The 12066-nt window shown below is 39.8% G+C and overlaps 1 protein-coding gene across 4 annotated transcripts in view; it reads left to right on the top strand.

Annotated features, from left to right (window-relative positions):
- The first annotated feature begins 1014 nt into the window (after positions 1-1014).
- ERICH6 (glutamate rich 6) overlaps positions 1015-12066 on the top strand; it is a 94467-nt gene continuing 83415 nt past the window's right edge. For 2 of the 4 annotated variants that reach the window (XM_068279261.1, XM_068279260.1), the window contains exons 1-2: positions 1015-1070; positions 11631-11715. In XM_068279261.1, the coding sequence (XP_068135362.1) occupies positions 1040-1070; positions 11631-11715 (116 nt within the window). In that variant the 5' untranslated portion in view covers positions 1015-1039. Of the gene's footprint in view, positions 1071-11629; positions 11716-12066 lie in introns of those variants that run through there. The other 2 variants (XM_068279263.1, XM_068279262.1) reach the window with 1 other exon arrangement.

The raw sequence follows: 12066 nt of genomic DNA, 5'->3' as shown, positions 1-12066 counted from the left end.
TACCCGTCGTCCAGCGATAGAGGAGCAACCAAGAGGTCGCTATGACGAGCTCAACTGGGGAGTTCAAACGAGGAAGAAAGAACCAGAAGAGAGAGAATGAAGGAAAGAAGGAAAAAAGAGAGAGAGAGGAAGAAGAGGAGGAGGGCCATCCTGACTCATAGCCTCGTGATCAAGGAGCTCTCCATGAGAGGATGTTCTAATTGGATTCAGGGGTCCCAAATCTTCTCAAATTTTCTATGGGTATCCCTCAAAATACCGGTCAATTTCTCTCTCTCTCTATATATATATATTTAAATTTTTTTACAATTTAATACAATCTTACAATTCTGCACATTAATAGTATTGGTCAACTATATTTTATTTCAAAGATACATTTGTCAGGCTATACAAAATGTTAACTGCAATTGCAAGAGTTGCCATGTTATCTGAACAAATTCACATGCCATACAATATTAGATGTTTAAAGGGAATGTGAAGTAAGTGGTACCGTATATGGAGGCTGATATTTATTTCATTTTTTTTTTTAACAATGCCAGTTGCCTGTCCGTCCTATTGTCCCAATAGTGTCTGAATCACATGCCTGAAACAAACATATAGCTAATCTTGTCAGATTTTTGTCAAACATCAGATCTGCATGCTTGTTCAGGATCTATGGCTAAAAGTATTAGAGGCAGAGGACATAATGTCCAGCTCATACCTAAAGTCAGCTGGCCATTGGCTTTTTTGAAACCGTGTCCCGCCAGTAATGGCGGGTTCGTGATTTGCGAATGTGCGCACTGACACTGCAGCAAATTCCATCCCTATCAAGGAATGGGTTAATACCGGTACAATATTCTGATGCTGGATGAAGTATTTGGCAAATTCTCAAACTACTTATTACAAGCTATGATTTATCTGTGTGGAATTATGCCGCACAGCAGCCGTGAAATCTAGATGTGTCACTGGCTAGGTAAGCTTACAGGCAGGAGCTGGTTAAACAGGGTGTCCTGCCCCTCCCATACAAGGTTGCCTGGGAGACTGGACGTCAACAAGCTGCAGCATGGAGGGGGCTGAGCAGGCTCCAGGGCTGGGTGAGTGAGGATGAATCACAAGTAAAGCCTGATCTGTGTCATAATATGTGAAAGTTTTTAAAGTGAAAGTTTATAGTTTACTACTATGCAAAGTCAGGTCTGTTGTGGCACATGACAGGAACATGGAGAGGTGCCACAATATCTGATATCATCTGAATCATGTATTAGTAGGGACATCTGTTGCCTTTGTTTTCTTTTTAGTAATGCACAAAAATACCGTAAAAAAAACTAATAAAATATTCAGCATTGTTAATACTATCCATCAAACAGCTATTCTGCTGATTGTAATCATTGCTGTGGTTTCTATTTTATTATTATTACAAACACAAAGCTGCCATATGAGATTCAGTTACTTTTACTCACTCAAATGAAATAGTTATGGACGGAGAGCTGATCCTAACTCTTCATATACTTTTCTCAGAATGTTTATTGCGTAGTGTCAGTATACTTAAGATATACAGTATGTTGCAGAACTGTGCTGTAGTGGATAGCCCTCTTGCCTGGTTAGAGTCTTTGGGTTGGGATCTTGAACAGAACAATATCTGCATGGAGTTTGTATGCTCTCCCTGTGTTTGTGTGAGTTTCTTCTGGGCTTTCTGGTTCCTCACACATCTCCCCAAAATACTGGTTAATTAATTGGCTACAACTTTGACATGGTAGGGATTAAACTGTGTGCTCCTCTGAGGAATAGTAAGTGACATGTATGGTGCCATGGAAGAGAACGGTGTTCTATAAATATGCAATAATGATATCGTGCAAGGGTGAGAGCATATTTCAGCCTTCAAGGCAATTAGTGTAACTGTACCATCAGACTGCTGTTCTGCATCCTTTCTATAAAAGTAGCATTTTATATTGAATTTAATACTGGGGCCAAGTTGTGGGCCAAGCGCAATGTCTAAAGACCACCTCCCTCCCTTATAAAGCTCCCTTGTGACTAAAGCCTCATCCCTCTCCATCATCTATACAATTCCCTGGTGTCTAGTGGCCCCCTCCCTCTCCTATTCAGTTTCCTGGTGTCTAGTGGTCCCCTCCTACCGCTAACTGACTTGCTGTCTAGTAGTCGCCCCCTCCCCGCCGTACCCCTAAACTGACCTCCATCCCCTGTACTATTCCCTGGTAGCAATTTACCCCTCCATATGGCTTCCCTGGTGATCTAGGGCTTCACCCCCAATATAGATTCCCTGTCTTCGCAGTCTAGAGTGAGCCAAACATAATGCAAAGTGAGGAAACCATTTGAGGGCCAAATGTTATGGCTCTGTGGGGTAGAGTTTGGCATGTATGGCAAAATGATTGTCACTTTGTTATTCTTTTTTTTTTTTTAAATAATAATTTTCCAAAGCAAAGTATTAGCACTGAGGAAACACACACTGCATCCCATTAAAAACATAAGCATGAGAAAGAAAAAGGACGATCCAGTACCATTGGTACGCAACGTGTAATTCACAAATGCACAGATTAATATCTCACATATACCCAGTGCAAAATTATATATAGACATAAGAAGAAAAAACCTATTGCTGATATCACACATGGTCCCCATGTGCGGTCTTGAAAACATTCAGAAAATTCCCCCCCCCCCGCCCCCATATGTGGAAGAGGGCAAACTATAAGGAAGAAGACCCCAGGGCTCACTTTGCCATTATTCAGGATCTATTCTTTTATTGTGTCGCTTGCATTTATCCAATTACAGGGGTGCTGCTCTGATAATAGAATTGCTGTAACCCTTTAATGCACAGTATGTACATTGTGTATCCTGAAATAAAGCATTGCAACACTACCACAGCCTACCACTTCGATGTGATCCACATAGTGCAGCATACAGTACATAGACTTTATGCTTACACGTTACCGGGTAATGCAATGAAGGCAGTTTGTTGTTTTTTTGGGACGTAATGCACTGCACAACTACCCCTGTGAAAGGCCCCATCAAACTATAATTGCATTGTGTTTTGATGCAATTATATTGTCTGTCGCACTGATATGCTCCAGACATAATGTAAAAGGAGCCTTGTACTGAGTGTGATTACATTTTGAAAAAAAGGCAAATGCTGCTTTTTTCCTGCATTTGCAATTGATTGTATTCAATAAAAAGAAAATCACACAATGTGAAACAATCTTATACTAAAATTGAAACCGCTTTACAGTGCCTTTATGTTTTGCGATTTTCAATGTGAAAAGGCCTGGTATGTCATTTGAATGATGCTCCCCATAAAGCAATAATTAGCCTGTTGTATCTTACTATGTCAGGTGAGGCTGTGTCATTTGTGATATTATTAGCTTCAAATGGTTACTAACTTACACCTGTGTAGCAGCCCTTAGGCCATGCAGGCGCTGTTGTTAAAAGAAAGCCCACAGTGTTAATTTGCAGTTCCTAATAAGAGAAGCTTTACACTCGCTCTAAAAAGATGTAGTGGTATAGTAATCAGCAATTTGGCTGCTGCAGTCCATATGAATATAGGTTGTATCCCTTTAGGGACCTCCAACTGCAAAGCATTAAAATAAATCATGTGAGCTAATACAATATGGATACTGTTCCTCATCCATAGGTGCATCAGTGTAGCCTAACTTGATTGTTAACAGTAGGTCCACTTTATGGCCTCTTCCAAGAGTCAACTAGTGGACATGCAGAACAAGACCCTATTTTTTTCTATGGGAAAGCATGGAATCCTTCACGTATGTCTTACTCCACCATGGTTGGATTTGTCATTTGCAGTTCTCCAATGTACAAACCTGGCCTGCACAAATCTATTTATTCAATTTTTTAAAAAAATATATCTACCTAAATATAAATGTTACCTCAAAAGTAATTTGACTGGCTTGTGATGTAGCGCCTCATTGACTCTGGCAAGAACCAGGTAGAATGGAAAGGACTTGTAGCCAGAGCTGATGGAGACAGCTATAGTCCTGGAAATAGGGCAAATGAGTCAAAAACTTTACTGATGGTGTTAGGGTCATTTCACAGTACACAGTATACATGGTGAACGGTGGGGAAAAGTTGCATTGCACGTTAGAAGTGTAATGTAACACATGAAGTAAAGCATATAGTACATTGAAAGTAGGCTTCACTGCCACTTTAAACATGCACTTTGTCCAGTAAACGCACAGCATGCTCTCTATTACTCTGAGGCCACTAACGCATTTGTGTCCGCTTTTCAGTTACACAGCAATGTTACAGATGCTGAAAACCGGACAGAAGCGGATACAACTGCGTTAATAGGCTCAGGCCCTGACAAAACCCACCACACCCGGTGTGAATGTACCATAGAAATATAATTGTGTCACATTGTGATACGGTTATATTGACTGTTGCGATGGAGTGCAACGGGCGCAACATGAAAGGATCCTAAAGGTAAGCAGAGGTTTTAAAAAAAAATAAACGTATGACAGCAAATGACAGGTGATCGGTAATACAATGCTCAGATTTCTTAAGCTTGGAGTTCAGTTTAAAAGTGACCACATATGATACAATTTTTTTATATTTCTTTTCAATTCAAGAATTATAATAATTTTTTTCTGATTTATTGAAACATTTGAACAATTTGACCAATCACACACGTGCTTAATTTTTCCCTAATTATAAAAACAATTATTGCGAACTTTGATAAATTACTTGGGTCTATATATCAAGAAACTGACAATCAATTTCACATCATCAATTTTCATTAGAATTAACCAGAAAAATCAGCCACTCCTGATCTCACATACAGTACCTCAGGTTCATTTTAAACAAATAATTTTGGGATAACTATATTTCATTTTCTCAGGCTATGTGCTAGAAATCTCACTTGTCGAAAGCTAGAAGAGATATAGCATATCCTGGCTAGGTAGACTAGCTGCAGTAAAAATGGTGATCCTCCCTAAACTTCTTCAGGCTCTTGCCTGTGTCTATACCCTTGTCTACCTTCATCCACATACAAAAGCTGATTCCTATACATGGGAGGGGGGCACTAGACCCATAATTGCCAAACGAGCAATTATTTGTGCAACCAGGCGGCGCAGGTTGCACAACCAGGCGGTGCAGGTTGCACAAATAGCTTTTTGGCTCCAGAAACCCTCTATTATTTGCCACGACTGGTGCACCTGAGGACAGGCCCACCACATATGAATCTGGTCACCTCCCTCCTGATCACACCTCCAGCAGCGGTCTACACCGTCTTTGGAGAACTTAGCCCGTCTTGCCGGTGTAAAGTGCCATCTGGACAGTATTTTATATTGAGAAAGTTGACACCTATGATTGGGGTATTTCCAAGTAATCTGATAGATCTTATGCCATAATTCTTTTCCCCAATTGCTTCTTATATCCCTTTCCCATTTTATTTGCCACGTAAGGGGTTTCTCTGGCTTTCCCCCGAGGATAAATTTATATACCCGTGATAGTAATTTTGGCAGTCTTTCTTTAAAGAAAATACATTTTTCTACCATATTTATATTTTGTCTTATACCTGGTCCTTTCTTATCCAATGCTCTCAAAAAGTTATTAATTTGCAATCTACCCCATGGGCGAATATTATTCTCCCCTCCCAAATAGCCAGTGATTCTCAGCTCGTGATTGCCCATTAGATCCAAAATCCGCGTCTCACTGTCCAATCTGTTAGAGACAAACCAATTTCTTTGGTTACCTGGAGGAATTTCCATATTATCTCTCAGTGTGACCAGAGGGGAGACACCAGCTTTCCTATTCCAATCCGCCACCAGATCATGCAGAGTCCTAAGTGTTGGGCCGATAAGTGGGTGCGTAGCCCCATGTTTTATAGCCCGAATATTCCCCGGTATCCATGTAAATATAAGATTAAGATCTATTTCACCCTCTTCCGTCATAACCCATAATTTCTCCTCAGAGCCTATCCTCCAATCTATCACTCTTGAAATATGGATGCTTTTATAATAGGTTTCGATATCCGGGGCACCCATTCCTCCTTGTTCTTTCTCCCTCATCAACTGTGCATATTTAATTTTACGTTTTTTATTGGCCCAAATAAATTTTTGGAAAATATTGTTCCGATCCATAAACCAATGGTGTGGTAAAGCTACCGGGAGACATTGGAGCACATATAGAATCTTTGGCAGGATTAGCATCTTGATAATATCTATCCTTCCCAGGGCGTTAAAACAGGGGCGATCAGCTCCCCTTAATATCCTCTTACAATCCTTAACCAAATTGGGAAAATTATCAGAAAAAAGCATACTTGGATTGCTGCTCAATAGGATCCCTAGGTATTTGACAGAATCTTCGCACCATCCCAATTGATTTGTTTTTTGAATTGCTATTCTCGTCTTATTTGAACACCCTATATTTAATATCTTAGTTTTCCCATTATTAATTTTAAAGTTTGAAAACATACTAAATTCCTCCAATAATTCCCAGGTTTTCTTCAGTGAAGTTATTGGGTTTTTTAACGTCAGTAGTATATTGTCTGCATATGCTAATAATTTTAGTTCTGTTCCTTTTAGTGGCATACCCTCTATCTGGGGATCATTCTGAATCAAACTAATAATCGGTTCTACACAGAGATTGAAGAGAGCAGGGGACAGCGGGCACCCCTGACGTACCCCATTCTGTAATCTAAAGCTTCTTGCTATGCAACCATTCAGCTTTACACTTGATGACTGGTTCTCATAAAGTTTCTTAACTCTATTAATACATTTCTCTGTAAGTCCGTATTTCTGTAAGGTTTTAAACATAAATTCCCTGGAGATTCTGTCAAACGCCTTTTCGGCATCCACTGTTACAATTATAGCTTCTTCCTTTTTTTTTTACAGTCATGAATAAAGCCGATGGCTGCATAGATATTTTCCTGAATGAGTTTGTTTTTCCTAAAGCCGTTCTGTTGCTTGCTCATTATTTGTTCTGTGGCCGCCTCTAATCTGGAAGCCAAAATTCTTGAATAAATTTTTACGTCTGCATTAATCAGAGATATAGGCCTATACTGTTTACAATTTTCGGAGTTTTCCCCTTCTTTTGGGATTACAGAAATAAAAGCCATATTAGTTTCTTTAGAAAAAGTTATAGGAGATATATCCTGATTAACAAGGCTGCAGAATAGCGGAGCCACCTCCGTTTCTGGAGCAAATATACGCAAAAAAGCATATTTATAGGATGTCTAGAAGCGGTATTTGGAATTGTAGAAAGCGAAGAGAATATCCAACTAAAGGAATTAAGAGAAATTGGGAGTTTGGTAGCACGAAATATTTTAGCAAAACAATGGAAAGAGAAGAATCCACTAGATTTTGAGACGTGGCTCGCTGGGATGGGTTCCTTTTGGGAGGAGGTCTGTGAGGAGGGGACAAAGAATATAAGGGAACCAAATAAGATAAAGGGACTGAAAGACTTCTGGATGGACCTGATACGAAGGGAGGAGGTATCAACAGAAAACAGTAGGGATGACCTGGCTAAATAGATAAATGAGTGTGTTGTGGACTGAATGGTGAAGAAGAATGAGGGGGGGAGGGGATGGAATAAATGAGGGATGAATGGTTAACTTGGGGTATGGAGGTGGGTATGTATGTTTTAGTTCAAAGTGGAGTCTGTGAGATGGGGGAGGGGGGGGGGTGAGAGAATGCAGGAAGGAATTATGTGTTGTTTTACTTTGGGGCCTAGAGTGTACTCAGCCCTAGTAAGATATCTTATGATATTAATTTGGTTTACTAGATGGTTAAATAAAAATAAGACTAATTATCGAACTATGATGCAACTAATAGCCGGACACAAGGAGTCTTTCAATGAAGCCCAAATTATGGTCTGGCAAGGGCGAGGTCAAGCCAAGCTGAGTTCGAAAAAAAAAATAAAAAAAAAAAATAGCTTTTTGGCAAGCCAAAGACAATGTTCTCAAATGGGTGACCTTTGAAAGAGGAAAATGTCAGCCCGTCCAGCTGTCTAATCTGCTATGGACAGACTCCCAAGCCCGAAAACGAATACTAGATCCGATTATTGTACACTCACTAAAAATTTGGAATAGTGCAAAAAAGGGGGGAGTGTTGATGTCCAAACATCGGCCCTTGTCCTCATTTATAGGTCACCCCTTTTTCCGCCTGGGCTGTCAAACCCTGAAGCCTTTCAAAAATGGAAAGACAAAAACCTCACTCTCGTATACGATCTGGTTACAGACTCGGGTATTAAGGCATATCAAATCTTAGTTGACAAGATGCAAATACCCAATTCTGAAATCTTTAGATATCTGCAGATTAAACATTTTATTCCAAAGTTAGCCAAGGGGTCTGTGTCCCTACTTACACGCACTAGCTTCGAACATAAATGCTATCACAACCTATTCACCCTTGGTATGATTTCTTTGATTTATGCCTGTTTGGTGGCAGCCCCCAAAAATTATAAACCCCCATATATGCAGAAGTGGGAGCGTGAACTTAACACAGAATTTGACTCTGAGGAATTAAGCACATTATGGATAAATATACACAAAACTTCCATTTGTTCTAATGTCATTGAAACGAATCTTAAAGTTATGTTTCGGTGGTACTTACCTCCTAATAGGTTAGCAAAACTTAACAGCAAATACTCTGATTGCTGCTTTCGAGGCTGCCCTCAAGAATGGTCTTATCTTCATATATGGTGGAAGTGTGCTAAAGCTAGACGATTGTGGCACAGGGTTTACCAAATTGTGTACTCAGTAGCTGGTAACTCTTTCCCTCCCAGGAGCTACAACAAAACAATATAAACTGGCATCTCACATTTTTTCGGCAACCAAACAAGTTATAGCAGCAGCATGGAAGGCACCTGGTCTTTCATAGGACTCTGTTTTACAGCGCTTAGGTCAAGCTATGTTCTATGATAAATTGAATGCAATTGGAACTGATAAGATCACACAATTTGAAAATCTATGGGAACCATTGTATACTCAATACTAACATGTGCTCCCTCCACCCTCACTAGGCGCACTTTAACAGCCTAATTTCCTCCCCGGGGGAACTCTCTTTACCTCCACCCCTTCTCTCTCTTTTTTCACTTCCTTTCTTTCTACCTTCTGTACTTTACTTTTACTTGCTCTGCTCTACTTGGTTAAAGTGGTTAATGGAATGATCCAGTAATACTGTAGCCTTTCTTAAACAGGAACTCCAGTGAAAATAATGTAATAAACAAAGTGCTTCATTTTTACAATAAGTATGTATCAATGATTTAGTCAGTGTTTGCCCATTGTAAAATCTTTTAAATCCCTGATTTACATTCTGACATTTATCACATGGTGACATTTTTACTACTGGCAGGTGATGTAGCTGCTGCTGGCTTTTTTGGCAGTTGGAAACAGCTGTAAAAAGCTATTTCCCACAATGCAACAAGGTTCACAAACAGGAAACTGCCAGGAGTACCATGGTCCTCAGAGTTTCTTGTGGGAGGGGTATCACCACAATATCAGCCATACAGAGCCCCCCGATAATCCGATTGTGAAAAGGAATAGATTTCTCATGTAAAAGGGGGTATCAGCTACTGATTGGGATGAAGTTCAATACTTGGTCACGGTTTCTCTTTAAAGATAAGGGCAGCTGTAGTATAGGAGGGATCAAAAAGTCATAGGGGTGTGTTATTATCATACATTTGATTCATTTTTGCCAGATAGGGTCGAGTGGACTATCGTCCCATATGGAGTGGGATACCTTTTGAAGTCAAGCTCGTTCTTACCTGGCCCGTTGCCTTTATGTTGTGAAATTATTCTTTGTAATGCCATATTTTATGCTAAGATTTACCCTGGATTTGAAAAACTTGATGTGCCTTTGGAATATAACTTGAAATAAGTTGATGTACTGCTCTTGTTGTATATGCAAAACTACTTAATTAATAATAAAAATTATTGCAACAGAAATCTCACTTGTCACTTGATGATCTCAAGTACATTAACCTCTTAACGTCTAGTGCAGGGATCAGGAACCTTTTTGGCTGAGAGAGCCATAAACGACACATATTTTAAAATGCAATTCTGTGAGAGCTATTCAATATATTTCGAACTGGGACAGTGCGCATGCGCAGCAGAGGGCTCACGTCCTTGTTGCCATGGTGATGTGTATATAGTTGATCTGCCAGGTATCTGAAGTGTTGGACACGTCTTCGGCTTCTCTTGGGTTTCAGCAACATCAGCAATTTCCTCAAGAGCCAGACAGGAGAAATACCGACTAACAGCTTGTACAATTAGCTAGCTGACTTTGTCAAGTGACTGACTTTGTCAAGTGACAGACAGCCTATTGGGCCAATCAAAGTGCAGGGATCTCGTCCTACAAAGTCACTGGACCGACAGGGTCCAGAGTGGGACAATTGGAGCAGCTGTTAGTTTTGGGGTAGCGCAAGTAAGTTTAGTAGTGCATGCTACAGCAGTAGCGTGTACTACTTTAAAATTTTTACTTGCGCTGCCACACTAAGCTGCGCTGCTTAAGCACTGTAGCTTAGTGAATCAACCCTTACTGATTTGTCTGTGAGCCAGATGTAGCCATCAAAAGGGCCACATCTGGCTCCCGAGCCATAAGTTCCCTACCCCTGGTCTAGTGCCTCTGGACCAACCAACCCTGATTTCAATTTGCAGTTTTTGGGAACCATTATCCCCTGTTGGACTCAATCTAATCTAATATTTATATTGAACTTGTGTGTATGTGTTCATAGAGGGAGGTTTAGTCCTGAGTTGTACAGTAATTGTGCTCACTCCTTGTTCTCTCTTTTACCTGCTTCTAATTACCAACTGTCACCATTTCTAGTCTTGTGATATTGGAAACGGAATTAGTCTACTTACATTTTTGGGGACTTCTCAGGTTTGGAAGACCACTAGTAAATGAGGCTCTTATTAGCTAAATGGCCAAGGAAAATGTTCTCCTTGCATGGCAGCTATGATCAGTGCAGCAGGAGGCCACTAAGCACGTCCAGTCATATCTAGGTGGTAATCCCAGACCTTTAGTAACAGACTCTACACAATAGGGTTATAGCTCTGGAAGATCTTCAGCTGCCTTTTGCAACAAACATAAATGCACCCTGTACAAATTTTAAGAGTTTAGCCTGTGTAATTCCCCCTCATTTGTGTCTAATCACTAGTTGTAATTTGATCTACCCCGTTTTACATGACTGCCTATGGCAGATAAGCCCATATGTACAGGCTTTAAACAATATGTCTGCTTCCTTGAATCAGGAAGTAGAAACTGTGCTGGTTTATTTTAGGATTTGTATTAGCTGTAACAAAGATTTTTTTTTTGTTTAAAGGTTATTATTCTGTTGTGTATCTTTTAGAGCAGAGAGGAGTTCTGAGTTCAGGTCCACTTTAAGTGATTTCCATTGAGAAATTGATCAAAAGTTGATTGGGAAAAGTGGTATCAATCATGTGTGAGGAGGAGGGGTGGTTGATCAACAGCTGCATAGCTTTGTACTGTATCGGTTGGTGTAAGGCGAGCAATGATGACAATTATTATGCATATGTCTGCTAAACTCTGACTATAGGAGAGTAATGCAAGAGAGTAAAATGATTGCTATTCCTTAAACTTTACACTTTCTTACATGCTAACATATTGGTAATAAGGAAAAGTGGATCAAAAATACAATCTTTAAATATTAAGTATTCATTTGTTTAATTTCAGGTGCAGCTCTTTTCCCTCGAGTAATTAAAACCGTAAGAAGAGAAGGACAAATATCAAACACGCAACTGAAACCAAACCAAAATGAGTAAGATTGGGTTAATATTCACTAGTGGAAGCCTATTTTTATTTTTCTACCCAGTGTTGGTCCATTTTGTATTGTTTCTTCAGAATAGACAGGTGTCGAAGGGTTATGGTAATGTACATGTTGATTACATGCTAACAACAATGCCAATGAAAAGCCTGATTGAATGAATGCAGTATGTACAGCAGGGTTACTAAACAAAATTGATTACCATCTAGTAGTGTTTATGGAGTTATATAATGTACAATTCAAACTTATATCAGGAGGATTACTTGCATTAAAATATTGATCCAGCCTCCTTATGGCCCTATTGCACTGAATAAAGGAGGTTGAATGTAACTGTGAATTAAAGGC

This window comes from Hyperolius riggenbachi, chromosome 4 (assembly GCF_040937935.1).
Source record: "Hyperolius riggenbachi isolate aHypRig1 chromosome 4, aHypRig1.pri, whole genome shotgun sequence".
In the NCBI taxonomy this organism is placed as follows: Eukaryota; Metazoa; Chordata; class Amphibia; order Anura; family Hyperoliidae; genus Hyperolius; species Hyperolius riggenbachi.
Note: the sequence above shows the minus strand (reverse complement) of the source record. Positions and strands in the feature narration are given on the sequence as shown.